We start from the raw sequence: 21,302 nt of genomic DNA on the forward strand, positions 1-21,302 counted from the left end.
AAAAGTCAGTTTGTGCTTTTCTTCTTTTTACATTTGTTTGCTTATGTCATGTACGTATTGAGATAGTCTCTTACATGCAACATGTATCATATAACAAACACGCAAGGCTATCAACTCCACAAAGTAAATATATTTAAATTCAAAAAGGTAAATTGTCTTTTGCTTTTCTTCTTTTATAATTTTAGATAGATATAATAAAATAGTCTCAGATGGAGAAGAAAGAGACCGACCGTCATTAACGAATTAATTGCCACCCACTAAGGATTTGTAAGCACCAATTACAACAAATATCTTAAACCAACTTAGTCCAACATCAATACATCGAAAACGTTCACATTGCATTTACCCAAAACTCCGAAAGTAAAAACAATAAACTCTTTTCTAGGACTAGATATTCTAATTTTACATAGAATAAATCCTTCTTTTGTTCAACGAACAATAGCCATCCGACGTCGTTGAGATTCCGTTGGGAGTTTCACATCATATGCTAAACCAACAATCTCAAGAGACCGAACAATGTACCAAGAAAGGTCTATTTGCCACCATTCAAGCCCTTGTCTCGCCGACGACTCGAACGCATGGTGATTGTTGTGCCAACTTTCCCCAAATGAAAACACAGATAACCACCTTCAAACAAAAAAAGAGACAACAATAATGCGTTTTTGGAAACATTGGCTGTCTACCCTTCACGTGACAGAGATGATAATAGATTTTGACCAAAAAACGATGATATTAGATTATTCTTATACACACCAAAAAAAATGTGGAAATGAGAATTTACATACCAAACATTACGAGAAGTGTCATTGGTTTTCCATGTCCGAGTGCCCCAAACGTGGCAGAGGGAGTTGATGAGGCATGTCACGTGCACCTCCAATGCTGCTCCTACACCCTGCATCACCGACCAAATCATTTATAATTATTATTCTAGAAGATAAAATAGTAGTATTCATATACTATATACCATTACAAACCAACAAAACTTGTCGTTCAAAAAAAAAACAACAAAATTGTAAATTTAATTACCATTCCCCAAGTAACGAAGGACATGCCACCAAGATAGAAGAGAATGAGACCAAGTCCTAGAATGTGAAACATCACCGTTTTTTGAAGAAACCTATAGAACCATTGCTTCTTCAAATCATCCACGTTTGTTCTTCTTCCACACTGCATTTAATTCATACATTGATTTACATTTTTTTTTGCTATGAATAAACGATTTATAATAGAATAATATTAGACTTTATAACCAAAAAAAAGAACTGAAAATCACCTTTGAAACAAGATATGCAGAATCATAAATCCATAGAAGATGACTAAACCAAAAGCCTTCCTTCGGACTATGTGGATCTCTTTCTGAATCTGTAAACTGGTGATGATATCGATGAGTACTCACCCAATCAATCGGATCTCCCTATTAAATTTATAAAAAAAATTCAATAAATAAAAATATTAGTTAATAACAATTAAGATCTAAAGATCTATTGCTAAATTGAATAAATAATTAAAAAAATAATTTTATTGATTTGATATGAACCTGGATGGCGAGAAGGGCACAATAGGCTAAGAGATACTCAAGCCATTTAGGGACTTTGAAACTCCGGTGAGCCAAGTTCCGGTGATACGACACCGTAATACCAAGGCCACCAATTGTATAAAACAAAAACGTTACCCAAAGAGCCGACCAGCTGAAATAAAACGGTGCCAATAGAGCCATTGAATGCACAAACAGTGAAGCTGTTAGTTTGAAATAGTCTAATCTCCTCCACTTTCTTCCCCAGAACGCCCATCTCTGTCTCCTCTTCTCCGCTTCTTTCTCCGACGAAGAAGGCTTTTTACGGTGGTTCTCCTCCACCGTGGATGTCACGGACATTTCTCTCTACGTTTCTTTCTTCCTTGGTAACCTTTTCTTGTTTAATGGAATAATGGAGAGGAGAATAAAGTGATGCTTTCCTTTATAATTTATACTATTTACTGCAACAAAATCGTAGGATTCAGTAAAATAAATAAATATCATGATATTTGTTCAAAGATGACGCGTAGGGTGGTAAGGTGCATTTTACATGCACTAGTGGTATTTTTTCTTTCTTTCTAACCACTAAATATTTTATTGTTTTCCTATAATGTTTTTTTTTTTCTATAATGTTAAAAAGTAATTTTTAGATGTAAATGTAGAGAGGAAAGAGTGACACAGGGCTCGATATTACTTGACTTATTCTAAGTTTCGATATACATTGCTTTATGGATGTACGTGATTACAGGCAAATATCACGTTCGGGTAGCTGCTGGAGACTGTTATCGAATTTCTAAAGTTTTATTTTTTCTGCTTAAATAAAATTGGAATAACTCACTGGCTAGTACGGAGCATATACTGTTTTGAATCGGTTATTTTATAATTAAATTTTTGAAAAATAAATACTCTTCATTATACACCGACTCATTTGTATCTAAATTATTTCGTTGACAAAACACGTTATTTATCATAATTTATATACACGCTGTAAATCCACTAATGTATTAATTTAGTTTTCTTCCGTTTTAGTACAACTCAGTCAAATAGTACATACAACTCTGTAAATCAAGATCGTAAAATATGGATTTTCATTTACTACACAAATTCATATATGCAAACAAAAATATACACGATCTCTAAATCTTGGACTATCTGGATCATATATATGCGATATTTTTTTGGATATGGAAACAAATAAAATCAGACTGATTATGATATCTTAGCATATATGAAAAGGGAATCGTTATTTTCCATTTATTAGCTGCTGTGGGTTTGTGTTGTGTTTTTGGTGGATTATGGTAGAGTCTAAAGGAGGCCATGAGTTTATTTTCTAATCTATAATTTAAAAGAAAATCATGTACTTCTCAATATTTTTCTTGTATTTTAAATCATTTGGATCGATTGGTTGTGATTTATCAAGTGTTTTTAGTTTTGTTTTTATTTACAATCATAAAAATTATCATTTATTTTTATTTAGTTTTTGAACCGGATTTTATCTTTTGTATATTCTGCTGTAGAATTACGTTGTATATTTTTAATAGTTGCATAAATTTGTGCTATATAATTTTAGTTGTAGATTTGATATTTATTTGTAAATTTTTAAAGCTAATATATATTTATGTTCTATGTTTTCTACTTTCTAAACTCTAAAAAGAAAACAAAGGAGATAAAAGATTGTGGCTTTAACAATTTTTTCTAAAGCATTGATCGGAAGAAATTTAAGATTTCAAAATAACTTTTGGTGCAGAAATCTTCTACAACATTTTAAAAGCATTTGTCAGTCATCACACTAGAACTAAAAAAATAAAAGGAGCAATGTTTTCTAAAGCAAAAAAAAATATTAATGTAGGAATATTTTTTTTTATCTTCGTTTAATTTTTATAATTTTTATACCTACGTTAAATACAATTTCATTAAAAATTATACATGCTAAAATCTACTGTAAACAGTTATATTTTAAAATTATTTTTTATTTTGTATTTGAAAATTTGATATTTTAGTTAATATATTTTAGCTCAAAATAAAAACATAAACTAAAATTTTAAAATATAAATTGTAGAACTTTATTTAAAAGAAAATAAAACTAAAAATAAAATATAAATAGAAAAATTATTTGTTTTTTATCAATATGTTTGAAAATTTTTAAATATTGATTTTTAAACTACAGAGGGAGTATTTGAATAGTTACAATTGTGTACTATATCGAAAAAAATCAAAAATCATCGATGCACAAAATAAAAGAACAAAATAAAAAATATACTACTTTACCAATTTGGGCTTATCTAGATGTCAATTAGTTGAGTTCATGTCGTCTTGATGAAGCTTATTTTTTGTTCTTTAAAATTAACAACTTTAGGGTTGCAACTCTAACAAACAGCTAAAAACGTTAAGGTTGCAAGACTGATCATTGATGCATACACGTCCCAGTAAACAACATATTTGGATTTTAAGTATTGGTATGAATATCATAATTTACCGAGACACGTTTTCAAGCATAATTATTTCTATAAATTATGATGATGGATATCATTATCAATTGGGGCCGAATGTCCTATTGTCCATACCTTTTAGTAACCATAAAAGGAAATTAAAACCAAACCTCAATTAATATAAAGTGTAAGTTGAATCAACAGATAGTTTCTAAAACTTCGTAAGTTCCACATGTTAAGATCCGTCATGTAGACATATTAGCATGTGGTCGAACTTGTGATTTCTATAAAAACTCTTTAACTATTTTTAATTGTTGCGAGTGTAACTTGTAAGCGTTCAGCACACTATTTTTACAGTTGTGGAAAAAAAAACAACAATAAACTCATTCACGTTTGAAATGTCCATTCCTAGATCCTAGATTCTGGATCTTGAAAAAGTAAACTTCGAAGTTCGAACACACGAAAAATGGAGATTAGAGTCTCGAGGACTCCGGAAGCGTAAGACGACAACGATATAAAAGTTAAAATGAAAATGAGTACAACATTGTTAGTACCCTACACGAACATCTTGCACTTACTTTAATCATAGCATCTACAAATATCTTTGAATATAAGATTTGTACACATACATAATAAGTAGTTTCTGCATCAAAATCATAGCAGCGAGCTTATTAAATGGTTAATTACAAAATCCATTAGGCGGTGGGTAAGTGAGAAAGGTTAAGGTAGTTAAGCTTTGTTAATAACGATCAACAAAGCATTTTATATGAGATATGATTAGTAAACTAATTAAATATCAAGTGGTTTCCGTCACTTGATTAAAACCAATGGTCGATTCCTTTGTGATGCATTAATAAAATAATGGTGAACAAAACTGATCCAGAAGATGTTTACATTCAAACAGACAATTAATTAAAGGAGATCTGATCTGAAAACCATGTAATTAAAAGTTTTGAGCATATTGGGAGTTTAGAACAGTCAAAATGTAATTTACATAGTACTATTTTTGTTTCTAAAAGAGTACTCATTTTAACATATTTTTTGTTATTTTATTTTATTATAAATCTCGTTATATATTTTCAGTGCATATATTTGATAAATTTTCAATTTTATTCTTATTATTTTATTTATTAATTAACAAAAGTAAACAGTAAAACAAAAATTTTAATATTTTTTTTAATATGTGTGAAATTCTTTGACACCTTTTCAAAAACAAACGGACTATATAGCTTGGTAATAATTTGGTACTGTGCATTACGTTTCTCAAGACCACTTAATCGGTTTAAAGAAAAAAAGTAAGTTCAGTTTTTGAGACAGGCTGGTATTTATTTCCCACTTGATTTTGTTGTTTTTATGAGAAAATTGATTTTGTCAAGAACAATCAAAACTGAAAAGAAGTCATGATTTTGTCAAGAACGTATTGTTTTTGAAAATTAACTGGATACATAGTTTCTCAAAAAAGAAAAAATCGTGATATAGATTAAATCTATTATATCAGAATTTCTGACATCTTATAGTACTCATTCTAAATTTAAAAAACGATTGTTACATGTGTTGACAAAAAAAAAAAGAATAACCAGCATGTATATATAAATATCAGTAATATAAAACGTCCGAGAAAGGAAGCGTGGAGCGCGAAATTAGACTATTTCTGACCTACCTCTATATTTGGAGAGAAAAATAACATTCCTCTATTTATAAAGGTAAATATAACATTTTTCTATTATAGAAGAACACATTGGAGTAAAAACACCATCTCTACTTTTTCTTCTATTTTAAAAATCTCTATTATAAAGATGGATTGAAGATGGTCTAGTATGGACATTTGAACCCAGTGACTTTAATGCTTTTGTTGATGAAATTGATTACGGAGAATATGAGAGGAATATACACATGAGTTTTGTAAATTGACCAAAGTAACATCAATTTACTAGGTATCAATTTACTAGGTACATAAACTATTATCCTGACCACTGAAAAGTATGGTATTTAAGATTACTGAACAGTAATGTGGAAACGAAGAACGTAAGACCATGATTAATCTGGAGTCTTTAGAGTGAAGTTTTTAGTTAAAAGTTAAAAAACAGTTTCTTAACTTCCGCTAAGAATCTCATCCTAAGAATCTCGGATTAATCACGCTCTAATAACATTCATTTCCAACATGGAAAAGGACACTGCTTTGTGGTGGTACCAAGTGTTTTTCTTTATAAGCGTAAAATAAAATAAGTTTATTTTTTTTATCTCAACAGGTTAATCTCGCTGTAGATAAACATTCGGTTGTCAAAAAATGCTTTACACCATATTTCTGGTATTATAGGATGCAAGTTTTTTTTTTGTAAAAATAATGCAAGTTCAAGGCTAGAAAGAAGAATATTTGCTTAAAACTCAAACTCCTTATAGTTAACACTAAAAGACACTAAAAGAAATGTTAGACCACTATTCAAATTACATTCATTTTTTGTTTGTAGTTTGTGAGATACGTATATATGTAAATAAGAAGGAATAAATGGACAAAACTATGGTTATAGCTGATAAAAATTACAACTGAAAGAAAAAAAAATTTGGACAAATAAATGAAAGAATTTTCAGTTGAATATCGATGGAAAAGACAAGACCATATAAAAATACTATTTTTAAAGACTTATTCTTGGGTTCACCCCTTAGGCTGAACCTCTAGATTCACCAACCAATAGGATTGAGTTATTTCATATTCGATATCTTTTAAAACCCAAGAAACCGAAAAAATCCTAAAAACCCGAGTTAAACACGTAGGTCGGATTTTTAAATTTTTTTTATTTATAAATTATATTTTATATATATTAAAATTAAAAATAATTAATATTTTTAATATATTCAAAATATTCGGATATCCGTTCGGTTCTCGGTTCTCGGTTCTCGGTTTGGTCCCGGTTCGGTTCTCGGTTCTCGGTTTGGTCCCGATCGGGATTTTATAATTATCAAGTCTAATTTCGGTCTCGTTTTTTTCGGTTCGGTTCCGGTTCGGTTTTTGGGTTTCGGATAATATGCCCATGACTAGCTTTAACTAATACATATTGTGTTCGGTTAAGTTCCTTAATGGAGAGGACTTGATTGATAGCTTTGAGTGTACCAGTAATATGATAGGAGTTGTTGCTTAATGATCTTTTTTATTTTGGTTAAAGTCTCCAGAGATGGATAAAGAGAAATCTCTAGCACCTTGTGGAGGTCTCCCTCCTCCATCTCAGCCACGATATGAGCCGCATGCTAGATACCCCACCTAAGAAGATTGGACACATTCGAGCTCGTTCAGAGATCCTCACTCTCCTTGATGACCTGCGCTTTGATAGTGACCTTGGTGTGGTTGGTACGAATGCTGACGGAGCTTGTTTCTCCGATGATACTGAAGAGGACTTGCTGTCTTTGTATCTTGATATGGATAAGTTTGGTTCTTCGGCTCAAGTGGTTGAGCCACTAGGAACTGCTTGGAAAGTTGAGTCGTTGATGCATATACAGGCTCAACATCTGATGGATTTGGTTGTATATCAGGGTTTAGCTAAGGGATGCCTTGGCCTACAGGGTATTGGCGTTGTATGGTAAGCATAAGCCTTTGTTGCATCATTGAGGAATACATTTGTATAGCCACTCAAAGAAAAAAAGAAGAGATATAAATATTAACCAATATTGTCAACATCTTGCTTGATGTATAGTTGCTTTCTCAGATTCTTTAACATGTTGATTGACAAATTTATTGCATTAAAATATTGAGTCTATCCATTATGAGGAATGAGGAAAGCCATAAGATTAGTCAACACTCAATACCAATTACATCTAGACTAGATTTTTGTGTTGATCTTAAAAGAACATTGTCTTCCTACACACAGGATATCTTGTGATTTTGAGCTTTTCTTGGCAGATTCTTTAACATATTTATACGATGCTTAGATGCAACTCTAGTAAAAGTTTTTGAGCGGGATCTCAAGAAACATATGTTTAAGGTTTGCTTATGTAGTAATCACTTTCTTGTGTTCATCTTCGTTGACTTGCAGGAGAAGGCAGCTTTCATATTCTGTGTTGAAGACAGAGCTCTTCTCTGCAGAGACTGCGATGAGGCAACCCATGCGCCTAATACTCGCTCTGCTAATCACCAGAGGTTCTGAGCTCCACTAGATGCAGTAAAGTGGTACAGTCTTCTGTTCCGTCTCCTGTATCGACTGGATGAATTCTTCCGTTACTCTGATCTTGAGTGCAGTAACAAGGTGAGAAGTGGTTTCGCCAAATCTATGTGTACCAAAACGTTTTATTCCTGACATGAATATGTGCATCACTTGTTCTACTTCAGCAGCAGGAGCATCTAGATCTTGGTGAAGTTGACTGGCTTGCAGAGATGGGTTTCTTTGGGGACCAGCCTGATCAAGAAGCTCTACCGGCAGCTGAAGTTCCCGAGCTTTCTCATGTTCATTCCTACAATAGACCCATGACGTCCAACGTTTCCAACAAGAAGCCGAGGTTTGAGATCAGTTATGATGATGAAGAAGATCACTTCCTTGTCCCTGACCTAGGCTGGATGTAACTAGTAAGCTCATATGTTAGGTAGCAGCACTTGGTTTCGCACACAAGTGTTAGGCTTAAACTTGGAAAAAGAAAACTTCCTCTTTTTTTATTGGCAAGTGATGCCTTGAATTTGAAACATACTGTCTTTTTAAATCGTTACATTTGAAGAAGAGAGAAACAAAAACAGAGCAGAGTGCCCCAACTTGTTTAAACAAGAATACAAAAGCGGAAACAGATTACGTGCAGAAAGCTTTACTTTTGTTTTTTCATTTCTTTTCAAGAAAGCTGAGAACTTCAGCTTCTGAAGGAAGAGCTGGAATAGCTCCTTTCTTGGTTGTGGTGATTGCTCCACAAGCGTTTGCGAATCTTAGCACCTTTCTCAATCTCTCTTCGTCCTGTAAATAAAACCCAATAATGAAGTTAGAACCTGTATATTCTCTTTATTAACCTAAAGAGGATTCATCCAATGGAATAGCTGGGATGCTTACCTCGAGAATGGAGTGATCATCTGCAATCTTGTTTAGGAGGGCACCAACAAAGGAATCTCCAGCTCCGGTTGTATCCACAGCGTTCACATGGAAAGGGTCAACGGATCCACGGAAGTTCTACACAGTTTTCAAACCCACTTTTAGTCATTGACGTAGTAAACAAGCATACGAATCAAAGCAAAAGTAACTTTCTTTTCTTGATAAGAATAAACTTCCTCAATAAACAGAGAACCTTAATTGATTACAGAATGCGTAAGTTTTTTTTTTTTTTTTTGAAGGGTCCACAAGAAAAGCTAATTCAATTTTTAATTAAGCAGTTGGTGAGATCTATACCAAACCAACTCAAAACCCACCAACATTAAATTAAATAGCACAAATGACTCCTGCAGCAGTATTGAAATCACTCGGTTTTGACTGTTATTAGTATTTTTTATTCGCTTCTCTAATTCTTTCCAAAAGCATGTTAATATAAGGACACTAGTTTTGCCTTCTGGTATCACCCAATGGACACAACACACAAGACACAATCAAGAGACGATCATAATGATGATGGTAAATGCACATAAAAGATGTTATAGTGTGTTTACCTTGGCGTAATACCGGCAACCCTTTTCACCGAGAGTGACAAGCAAGAGCTTCAAGTTGGGATGCCACAAGGACATTGCGGTCTCATCATCGATCTTGTTGCTTCCAGTTAGAAACTCAAGCTCAACGTCGCTAACCTTGATGATCTCAGCCTTGTCCCAGATGCTCATGATCTGTGTCTTGGCTTCTTCCTTTGATGGCCACAGAGGCTCCCTGAGGTTTGGGTCGTAGGAAAGAAGAGCTCCGGCTTCTTTCGCCACTTCCATTGCCTTCAAGTGAGCCGACCTACATGGCTCCACTATTAAGCTTATTGATCCATAGTGAAACACTTTAGCCTGCAAACAAATACATCACATTGGTCACAAAAATACACTTTTTCAAACTTAAAAAAGAATCTACTAAAGAAAAGACACAACTTTGTTCACAAGGAATAATTATAAAGGGACCCATATTAATATGATTCTTTGTGTATTGAGTATTAATTACGGTGGGGGTCAATCATTATCAAACGGTTCAAGAAAAGCAAAAGGTTCTCTCCATAGAGATTAGCTGTAAAAGTAACAACTTTAAGCAAAAAAAATACTCAACCAGGTTATCATTTCACCATCGCCATAAAGATCGACTTTACTCGTACGTAAACACATCAATGAACATAAAAAAAAAAATACTCAAGACTTTCAGAGTTTTCCCACTATGAAACTACTTAGCAGTAGATATAAAACATGACCACCCTATAAATCAATTAGTTAAACTAAGATCTGATGGTTTATATTAATCGAGCAAAAGATAGAGCCTTTTTTTTTTTTCTGGAAAAAATGAAATTTTTTGTTGTTTCAGTATTCGGATAATAAAAACAAAAAGTCAGGTCGTTGCACGAATCACGTGACATCACGTGGATCTAGCACATTCATTCATGGGATCAAGATTACGACCCCCGCGAAATAAAAAAACGCAGGTGAGACCAAAGAAAAGTCACCGTCCGTGAGCTTAGCACTATAACACATTCAATGCGATCATCATCATCAATAAGATCACGAATCTCTATACGAAGATCTATCTATAAGTGTCCTCTAGATCTAGAGATAAATGATTATAACGTACGGATCTGATGAGCTCGAGGTCGAGCTCATCGGGACGGAGAAGCATATCGGCGCTGGGATTCCGGTAAAACATAAACTCCCGATCTCCGTCGGCCTTCAACGTCACGAACGCCAAGGCGGTCCTTGCTCCCGTATCGAAGTTGATGCCCTGATCGGCGACGCCGTTTTTCCTCAGGATCCCGGCCAGCATGTGGCCGAACTCGTCGTCGCCGAGCTTTCCGACGAACGCGGATCGTCCGCCGAGGCGGGAGACGGCGATGGCGACGTTGGCGGGAGCGCCGCCGGGGGCTTTGAGGAAGCCCGGGGCTTCGGCGAGGGAGACGCCGGACTCGGTGGGGACGAAGTCGATGAGCATCTCGCCGAAGCTGACGATGAGTGGTTTCTCGCCGGTGGGTGCCATCAGATCTGTTGGAATGATTATTGAGAGATCAAAGATAGGAGAGTAGTAATATAAAATGAAGGAGGGGAGTGTTTTTATAGACTCTTGTTTAACTGGTGAAGAAGCTAGCTGCTTCATTTTAATTTAATAGTATTAAATGTTTTTTTTGTGGATTTTGTTATGAAAATATCCATAATCTAGAAAATATATGTATTTTCCAAAAACATGAGTTTCTAATAAAATACAAAAATCTGGTCAAAATCTTACTTACCTATTCCAACCTTTGCCCGAATCTTCTCTGATTTCTTTTCTTTACCAACAATCAAAAGTTCAAATAATCGTATATCAGTAAAATTACAAACTTTATCCAAATAGTCATTAGACTTCATTACTCATAATTAATGTTGACTACAGTAAAATTACAAACTTAATCACTACTAATTATTATGTTGATGACCGGTGTAAATTATAAATTTAGTACATATCATGATGTGTGTATCTTGTCAGGTAACGGGATAATGACAAAACACCAACAAGATATTTTTTTTGTTTAACTGTTTCATTTTGATAAGAAATTGATGTTTTGAATATTACTTATATACTAAACATATAACTATATTTCATTAATAATTTTGTTAACATTATTTCTCACACATTAAAAACAATTAACTAAATTTACTCAAATATTTTCCATTTACTTATTATGCAAAACAATTAATTAAAAAACAATTTTTCAAATATAAAAAGCTAAAATATTAGTCTATCAGAAACATAAGTGTATAAAAATGGAATATATCAAATATAATATCTTTTTCTTAAAATAAAATTCATTTTCTTTATGTTACAAATTTAAATTTATTAATCAATTAAAACACACATGAATCAAATATTTTATTAGTCAACGATAAGAAATTTGGGAGTTGTATTGTATGTACCTGTTTTGGAATTGATTACATAAAATATTTTTAATAAGATACTTGCAAAAATCACGAAAATATTTAAATGTTACCAAATGAAATGATTCACATTGAAAAAGATCATATATTTCACTTTAAAATAGAGTAACTCTAGATTTGCTTTAATGGTTCATTTTATAATAGAGTTATTCTATAATAGATTGAAATATAAAGTAATATTGTTTTTTCATTCTATTTTAGAGTGAAATATAGAGTAAAGTTTTGTGTACCATTGGAGATGGTCTAAGGATCAGACTGGTTTCCCCGCTACCACCCGCAAACGCAGCTTTTGCGGTTGCTAACGGTTGACAGCGTTTCGAAACAATCATACAAATCGCTTCAAACCGCTCTGAACCTCTTAAAATCAAAAACTAGTTCCAGCTAGCGTTTGCGGCTGCGGGAGGATAATTTTTTTTTTTTCAAAAACCATATAAATACAAAAATAAAAATATTCAATAAAAATTTTACATTGAAATTATAAAAATACTAAAATATATCTATTATATTTTAATTAATATTATAAAATTTTAAAATAAAAATATTTTCTATAATATTAAAATTTTAAAACTATAACTTTCTAAATATAATTTTCATATTTATTATAATATTATAATTTTTGATATTTTTTATAATTATATAAAATGTAAATATTGTTAATTTATTATTTAATCGATGATGTATTTGATAGTTAACTAGTCATAAATATCCCGCAAACGTACAAATTTCTAACCGCAGAACCAGTCGTACAAATTTCTTAAAACCGCTAGAAATCGCAACTATCCGCATCCGCAAATTCCCGCAACCGCAACCGCTGCATTTGAACCGGTGAGGGGGCCTCACCGGCCTGATCGGTGTTGACAAGTTGAATTAATTTAGTATTCTGTTACTAGTAGATTAATAGTTAATCATTCCGGATTAAATTATCCAAAAAAAAATCTGTGGATTCCCTTGTTCGGTTTTATAAAACCAGCGGAGAATAGCAAAAGGTCCTGCATGAATAATGATGACAGTCTATACTTTATTTCCCATCAGTGGTTTTCTTGTAATAGTTTTTACCCTTTCAACTAATATAAGATCTACTTCATTAAAATGTGATTTTATAAAATAGAGAAAATATATAATTACATATTCACACACACCAAAATTCAAATAAAACTGAATGAAATTAGAAAAAGAAAGAATAAGAATACTGTTTTCAAATCCCCTGATAATTCAGTGGTATAAGACTCCTTTTTATCTATATTATTAAAAGAGAAGTACCCATTTGAAAATGTTTTTACTTCATTAATTAAACTTCTTTTTTATTTTGCTTGTCTTTTTCAGTTGCATTTATGAAATATCATAAAACGAATAAAACTGCATAATTTATTACTTGTCTTTTCAGTTACATTAATGAAATATGCTTAAATGAATTTAAACTTCCTATTTTATTGTTTGTCTTTTTCAGTAACCTTAATGAAATATTCTTAAATAAATTTGGACATAATGTCATTTAATCAACAAAAATAAACTCATAAGTTATCCTTACGTGCATAATTTTAATAATGAAGATTTTTAAAAACGTGCATCATTAAAATGTTACCTAAAACATGCAGCACTAATATATAACATGCATCAATAAAATTAGAATTTGACTCACACAGTTGTACATATATTATTTTCAGTTGATTAAATTTAAAAATAATTATTTATTCAAAAAATATTTAAGAATGACTATGTTTTTAAAAATTATATGGTATTATTTGCTCATAACTCATTTGTCATTTGATAAATTGTTAGAAATAAAATTTTAGCATAATATAACTCAGTTGTCATTTGCTAAATTTATGGTTTTTATTTACATTTTTTATTATTTAATTATAATATTTTCATTTTATATTTGAAAGATAAATGAATTTTCTTTCAAATAATATTTTTGTAAATGTATTTTTTTAAAAAATAATCAATTAAAATTGTTATTATCATTGAATATCATTATTTTTGACATAATTTGAGTTTTCGTTTACATCAAAACTTATCATATTTTAGGATAATTTTAATTTAAAATGTAATTTTCATATTTTTCAAACTAATTCTAAAAATATTAAAAAAATATTTTGTTATAATTGTTAAAAAAATATTGAGTTGCATTTCAAATAAAAAGGTAAAGATATTAAAAGTATTCTAATTAAAATATGTAAAATTTAATATAGTTTTAAGGAAATGGTCAAAAAAAAAAAAATTACACATAAAATAATCATGATTTTTGTTAACTGGACGGATCATTATTTATATGATATCACACATGAAAGAAAAATTTCTGTTTTTAAAATTATCTAATTAACTCTATACTCATTTTTTTAATATTTTTATATGATATCACATATTCGTAAAAAAAATAGATAGTTTAAGATGCAAAAAAAAAATATTTACTTAATGAATATAATATGAACGAATATTACAAGTACATCATTTAATAAAATAAATAATTAAAAACTTAAAATTCATACCCGCGCTGGGTCATGTTGGCCTCGTGCATTTTACAAAAGATTAGTCTGAAATTTGATTCGTCATTATCTGGTTAAACAAAAACCACGTGCACATAATTATTTTGCGTTGATTGTTACAAAATATTAGCACAGATTCCCAACATTATTGGGAATAAAACATAGATTTGATGGTCATACATTGTTACATCACACAATGTACTTCTACAAAAGAAGAGGCAGCAAAATGAGGGAGGTTTGTAACTTGTTCATGTTGTTCTGTTGATCTCCTTGTTGTGCTAGCTTTGGTGGTTATCTGGTCATGGACGATTAAGAGTTTGAAGCGTAGCTGATTCACGCAGCCAAGTTGCTCCGACCGAACCGCTTGATGTGAACCATCCCATGTTGTATTTTGAGAGGTAGAACGGTGCGTCTATTCCCCTCAAAAGCGCTTCAACGGCTGGCCTTAGTGCTCCGTCTCCAACCATTTTGATGTGTTTCCCCCAACCAGTCAATATGCTTCCACAAAACAAAACAAAAATGGTTAGCAAAAAGATTTCAAATATTTTGAAAAACCGCATCAATTCGTTTAAGGACAAGGTTATATCGGCAACTAAACGGAAGAGCTCTATTACCTCAATAGTTTAGGTAACTCATGACCTTCCTTCACAGACAATGGAGCGTATGTTAAGCAACCAAACATGGACCATTTGGCATGCAGCACCAGAAAACATAATGTGCAAATTCAAGCAAGACTTAGACCACACGTTCTCCCAAACTTGCCTAGATCTCTCCTAAAGCGCCACCAGTTGAGCGCCTCGTTTCCGTTTTCAAAATCAAGCCTGTGCACTACTAGAAACACACGAAAATCAATTCCAAAACTTGGCCTTCACAATATCAGTGTGATCTTTCCTGACCAAAGTGCCAGAGCATCTGAGCATGTTGGTAAGAGCATTGTAGAAGGCAGAAGCAGACGAACCATCCATTTCGTTAACTTTATCGAATAAGCTCTGAGCCTGGAGCCATACATTCTTCTAGCAGCATTGATGCATTTTCAATTACATCGATACAAAACATGTCAACAACGCAAGATATCTGAGCAAAATGCAGCCACACAGCGAAACACACGTGGCCTGCGACCTTAACAATTGGCTCGTATCTTTAACTTTCACGCAGCTAAGTTCAAGGAGAGAGATCCAATAGAAGGAAAAACCTGCAAGCATTTAGAATGGCGGAGAAGTTTACAACATTTGGTTTTATTTCCAGCTGATGCATTCGCAGATAACTTCTAATATACAGGAGAGCTCATGCATACCCTCTTTACAATTTTCTGATCGTCCTCTGTTTCATCTACCAATTGACGTAGAGAACAAGGAAAAGAGAACGATCCAACTTCTAAGTTACTAGCTATAACTAAGTGACTAACCAAAGAGAAATATACCTCTCTCACAGGACAAAACTAGAACTGAAATTCAGACAAAAAAACCAGTCGCAATTCAGACAAGATAACCAAGAACAGAACACAATCTCAAGTATTAAAGTTGTGATTGACTAAACGTCACGAGATAATACAAAAACTCAAAAAAAAAAAAAAAAACATGTCTTTTTAAAAAGAGAAAATATAAATTTAACTCTTCTTGTTCCCGTTCACCACCTCATCAGGAATCACTTTAAGATGCTTCCTCTGCTTCGACTTGGCGATCTTCTTCAACGTCTTAGGGTTCGTAATCTTCTGCAGCTTCGTCCCCGTCCTCAAAACATTCTCCGCCTTCCTCTTCTCCCTCTCTTCCTTCTTCTTCCTCTTCTCCACCTTATGACTCCTAATCTCCTCCTTGAGCTCGTTCTTCCTCTCCCTGTACGCCTTCTTGATCTCCCTCTGCCTCTTCATCTCCTCCAGATCCGGCCCCTTGTTCCTCACGAACCTCCCCGACGACCTGTGAGTCCGCGGCGTCTTCCAGTTGCGTCCCGATACTTTCCCGGCGATAACGCCGTCGTACGTCGGTCTCCCGATGGCGGCCACGGCCACGGGCTTGTCTGGATCTTCCGAGGAGGCGACGGCGCTGCGTTTCGCGGAGGGAGGGTGGGCGGAATCGATGTCCATCGAGGCTTCGTCGGCGTCGGCGGCGGCTTGTTCCTGAGATTCGCGTTTGCGTTTGGCGGTTTTGCCGCCGAATCCTTCGTCGAGGCACCGGAAATCTGTGGTGCAAGCCATTTTCTTCTTCTTGTGGCTGTGAGGTTTAGAGTTTTAGGGTTTTCAAGTACTTATATATATAGAGGTAGGTGTCCGGTTTTGGGCCTCCCGTCCAAATCCAATTGAACCGAACCGGAATCTCTATGTAAGCCCAATTACGCTGGTTTAATTGGTGCAAACTCCAATTCTTAACTAATACGATTTGTTGAAAATATGCTAATACTATTCAATTTCTGCATGGAATTGACTGAAGCTAACCATCCCTTAACAAATCTTCGCTTGTTACACTTGTGATTTGGAACTCAATTTCAATACACATGTTAAAAATGAAGTTTGTTTGAATGAAAAAATATTTGTCTTTAAGATTGTTGCTTTAATAGTACAACATAGACGGTGTGAAGAAGTCTAACAAGGTTGATAACCAATTAGACAATTATAAAGAAATGTGAATTTATACTAAACCAAGCGCGTACACCAAGTTGAGTCAATGTAAATTTGAACTTGAATTCGGTTTAGATAATGGTTTGGTATATAGATCATGATCCAACAACCTATATTTCTATATCAAAAGTTTATTTTATGTAATTGATAACTATATAAACAAAAAAAAATTGATTATGAAAATAAACAAATCTTTAGAAAATAAATTTGGTCAAAAGTTATTAATTTTTGTTAATAGTCTTAGTCACAAAGTTAAAAAGTCTTTTTAATTTTTGAATAATTTTTTGAGTAATGCCAAAAATTAATGCAGTATTTATCTCCAATAAGACCAAAAATATTTTTAGCATTTTCCTAAGCTATATAATGCTCCCTCTCGTTCCACTAACAACAATGTGAACAACAACAATCTCTTGCACTTTTTTTTTATTTTTCATTTTGTCAATAAGAGTACACACATAATTAAAGGTTTGCTAGAATTCTTATTCAATTGATGTGAATAGAAGAAACATGCAATTTTATCTTTGAGACTCTAATAGCCATACGACAGTCACACTACAAAGCATTTTTTGAGTTAAGAAAATAAATTCCTAAGTCTCGACTTTGCCAAAAAACTTGTTGTCCATTTCGTTTGATTCAAGGTATTTTGGTATTTATTGAATGTTTATTATAATCTATTTTATAATTATTTAGATTGTTCCCTTTTATAAATTAAGGTCCTACAGTTCTCTGGAGCAAGCTTAATGGTAGTAGTACGTTAATCTCTGAAGAGATTTGAAGCTCTAGAAAAAAAAAATTTGGCTCCATTGATTGTCACGATGTTGAAGATGATGCTTCACTCACATGAGTCATCTACCAAGTCCGTGGAAGCAAACTTGGTCTTCTCAGCTTTTCCCCTTTAATTACATCAAAACTTAAATTACTTAGTTTAATATATATTTTCGTATTTGGTTAATATTGAATTCTTTATATTTTGACAATTGCATTTTAAGTTCAATTATAAATAAATTTGCTTCTGAAATTTAAATACTTTTGAAACGTTTAAATAAAATCATTGGGAGGTCTAACAGTGTATTACAAAATACATAGAATCAGGACCTGGAGCAGAACATTTCAATGTTACGTTCAACAATTCGCCAGTTCATATTCCCATCACCTTCCAATGTAAGCACTTGATGCGTCTCAGTTCTTTCATATCCAGTCTTTGCCTACATACAAACATAGAAGCTTGAGGATTTCTTGAAGTCTACAGAAATGTCCTAACTTCTAACATTTTTCTAACATAGTTGTGTTGTTTTCTGTGTTGAAAAGCTTCACATCATGTATAAGAAACATAAAATAATATGCATCCACTTAGTGGTTGATTAGTATTTTAAATTGATGCTCTAATGCAAATTTATCAAATGAATATTTTGTATCTTGAAGTTTATAAATTTTAAGGATCCAATACTTGATTGCAGGTTCATCCTTTTGTGTTTATTTTTTGGTTATAGACAGACAATTTCTGTGCACTCAGCTTTGATTCCTTTTTGTAGAAGATCGATGGTTTATACATGGAAACGTCTAATCAAGCAAAAAAAATTAACAAAAAGCAAACAGTCAACTTATTTCAAAGCAAATGTAGTATCAGCTTAAGAGAGAAAAACACTTCTTGAATTTGAGTCGATAATCAAAGTTATGAGAACAAAACCTTTTAAAAAAAAAGAACATGAAATTGTACCATAACTAACCGGAATTTGATTTTTGTTCTAGCTAATTACCCCAACCCCATCTAATTAACAAACAATATATCTCTCTGCATTGAGTTATAAACTGATTTTTCTGCAAGAATTCTTTTTCTCATTACATAAAACTTTGTCCAAGTTTTCGACAATACAGGATCATAATTGCGTTAAGAAAGAAAAAAAGAACATAACATTTAAGTTTTGACGCAGTTAAAGAGGATAAGGCCTAAAAGACTGAGCTGAGCCTGAGGCTAGATCACCGTAGGGTCGAGCCACTTTGGTTCCGGCTTTCGATCAGCCTTTGCCAAACCATCTTTCCACAATGCAGAAGAGTCAATGATGCCACAAGGTAAAGAAGAGGAACGCCGATCACACAGCCTTCCGATGCAAAATTCACCAATGTCTGGTAAGTACCAAGACAACACAAAAGATTACGTTTTGAAGATAAGAAAAAACATGCATTAGCATTAGCATATCATCATATATAGCTGAAGGACACAAATCTGAAGATCATACCAACATTCCAGCAGAAAGGTGTATGACTGGAACTATAACTTGATCAACTTTGTTGCCTTTTGCATACCCTTCGAAAGCAATGACCATGGAGAATGTGTGGATCGTGACAAATGCAAGAGCAATGATCGCTGTAAAGACATGGTAAAGACTACATCATGAGTACAACTAGTCTACTATAAGGAAATAGAACCACCTACGACTCAGTCAACAAGTCACAGAGCTAATAATCTACGTAGTAAAAAACAAAACTTTGGGTTCAGTTGACTCACCAGAGACGAGAAAGAATGGGACCTTCGAACATCTGTCGACATAGAATGTGGCTGGACCAAATGCGGGAGTTAAGAGGCTCAAACAAAAGAAAACAGCATGAGCCACACCATGACCTAAACCCCCAGCTGCATGCAATTGACTACAACAGTCTTAGATCATATCAAATAGTAAGAAACCGGATGCACAACAAGGGCCTGATGATGGTTCTCTACTCTAGGTTCCAATTTAGCATTATCCTTCTCCTACAACCAGAACAGAACTGCCTAAACACGATTTGACAAGCTTTAAGACCAATGCAGACATAATATCCTATTCTAGATCAAGATAGTTGCAGCCTATTTATCCCATTTATTTTCATGCCACTGTTTCTATTACTATCAGATGCCCAACAAGTGTTCTCTTTCAGCATTCTCCTTCTCCCACAATCATAAAATAACGCCTAAGTACGATTAGACAAGCTCTAAATCAAAGACAGAACATAGTATCCTATTCCAGAACAAGATAATTGCAGCTCATGTTTTTTGTTTCCAGACAGCAGGAGTCCACAGTAGTGTTGTTCTAACATAACAAATCAGGAGATAATCTACGAACTCAACTTGGAAATTCAACAAATAAACAGGAATAGCGTACCTAGAGCAATCTGAAGCTTATCAGTGAGAAACAAGCGGGGCCTAGAGATCCGATCCGCAAAGGAATCCAAGACATCTTCAAGCCTCCTTCAGTATAACAAAAACAACACAGTAACACGTTTCAGAACTCAGAGCAAGCTATACAGCCAATCTGAGACTACCATACACATATATCAGCCCTTAAACCACAACATTGGAATAACAAAGGATAACAACTCAGATAGATTCCACTTAAGTATCAATCAACACAGATAACATGTTTCAGAATTCAGAGCAAGAGTTATACAACCATTCTGACTTTATCATGCTTATTATCAGATTAGCAAAAAGTATAACAGCTCAGATAGATTCCAGTTATGATGTGACAAGTATCATACTTTTTTAAGTCCAATATCAACAGCATAACAATCACTCGAAAGAAGAAGAGCAAAATGTATGAGAGTACTTAACATGTAAAGCTTCCAGAAAAGAAAGCGAAGAGCTTCCTGGAAGCAAACAGAGGAGAGAACAAGTAAAGCATAAGGCCACCACACATTGGCTTTCAGAGGGAGAAAAGGCCTCCACAGTCCCGACAAGATGATCAGACTCACTAGCCACACCAACGTACTGCAATAACATTAGAGAGAGAGAGAGTCTCATCAGAGGATTATCAGATTCCAAACCCTAAACGCTAACCACATCGAATTGAAACGAATCTCATCAACAATCAAGAAGTTAACCTGGAGAGAAGAGTGAGGATGAGAAAGGGCTTTCTGGAGATGACGGAGACGAAGAGTGAAAGAGACGGTCCTAGAGCAAGAAGCGCGTAGCCTATCCCCGCCGCGACCGTCATCACTTTCCGATGATCTCAAAGGATCTATCTATCTATCTATTACCCACCCAACCACAAGTTGACCGTCAAAATCTCATAATGGTTTAATAGAAGATATAACCTTTTTGTCGTTTATTGAAAGTTACTGGAAATGTTTTTTTTTTTCACTTTTCACCACGGTTAATTAATTATTTACTCTGGTCTTTGAAACAATTAAATATTGAAATTCACTGGAATCCTTTTCAAATACTACTCATTCACATGTTCTGCATATAGAC

General features: G+C 33.5%; 4 protein-coding genes across 4 annotated transcripts; all 4 read right to left on the reverse strand.

Moving 5' to 3' along the window:
- Nucleotides 1-212: 212 nt before the first annotated feature.
- Nucleotides 213-1,962, reverse strand: LOC106445705 (delta-9 acyl-lipid desaturase 2-like). The gene is made up of 5 exons (XM_013887313.3): nucleotides 1,538-1,962; nucleotides 1,274-1,414; nucleotides 1,027-1,167; nucleotides 786-892; nucleotides 213-627 (listed from the first exon to the last, which is right to left on the reverse strand). Exons 1-5 carry the CDS (start codon nucleotides 1,871-1,873, stop codon nucleotides 429-431), a joined length of 924 nt encoding a protein of 307 aa, XP_013742767.1. The 5' UTR covers nucleotides 1,874-1,962; the 3' UTR covers nucleotides 213-428.
- Nucleotides 1,963-8,559: 6,597 nt separating this feature from the next.
- On the reverse strand, nucleotides 8,560-11,280 carry LOC106445702 (probable fructokinase-1). The gene is made up of 4 exons (XM_013887309.3): nucleotides 10,647-11,280; nucleotides 9,548-9,880; nucleotides 8,961-9,077; nucleotides 8,560-8,867 (listed from the first exon to the last, which is right to left on the reverse strand). The coding sequence occupies exons 1-4, from the start codon at nucleotides 11,160-11,162 to the stop codon at nucleotides 8,739-8,741; spliced, it is 1,095 nt and encodes a 364-aa protein (XP_013742763.2). The 5' UTR covers nucleotides 11,163-11,280; the 3' UTR covers nucleotides 8,560-8,738.
- Nucleotides 11,281-15,916: 4,636 nt separating this feature from the next.
- LOC106448082 (nucleolar protein 58-like) lies at nucleotides 15,917-16,699 on the reverse strand. The gene has a single exon (XM_048752418.1). It carries the CDS (start codon nucleotides 16,655-16,657, stop codon nucleotides 16,073-16,075), a length of 585 nt encoding a protein of 194 aa, XP_048608375.1. The 5' UTR covers nucleotides 16,658-16,699; the 3' UTR covers nucleotides 15,917-16,072.
- Nucleotides 16,700-18,849: 2,150 nt separating this feature from the next.
- Nucleotides 18,850-21,128, reverse strand: LOC106445699 (gamma-secretase subunit APH1-like). The gene is made up of 6 exons (XM_013887307.3): nucleotides 20,933-21,128; nucleotides 20,664-20,819; nucleotides 20,215-20,300; nucleotides 19,584-19,709; nucleotides 19,315-19,442; nucleotides 18,850-19,201 (listed from the first exon to the last, which is right to left on the reverse strand). The coding sequence occupies exons 1-6, from the start codon at nucleotides 21,043-21,045 to the stop codon at nucleotides 19,055-19,057; spliced, it is 756 nt and encodes a 251-aa protein (XP_013742761.1). The 5' UTR covers nucleotides 21,046-21,128; the 3' UTR covers nucleotides 18,850-19,054.
- Between the last annotated feature and the right edge of the window lie 174 nt (nucleotides 21,129-21,302).

The sequence above is a fragment of the Brassica napus genome, chromosome C3 (genome assembly GCF_020379485.1).
Source record: "Brassica napus cultivar Da-Ae chromosome C3, Da-Ae, whole genome shotgun sequence".
In the NCBI taxonomy this organism is placed as follows: domain Eukaryota; kingdom Viridiplantae; phylum Streptophyta; class Magnoliopsida; order Brassicales; family Brassicaceae; genus Brassica; species Brassica napus.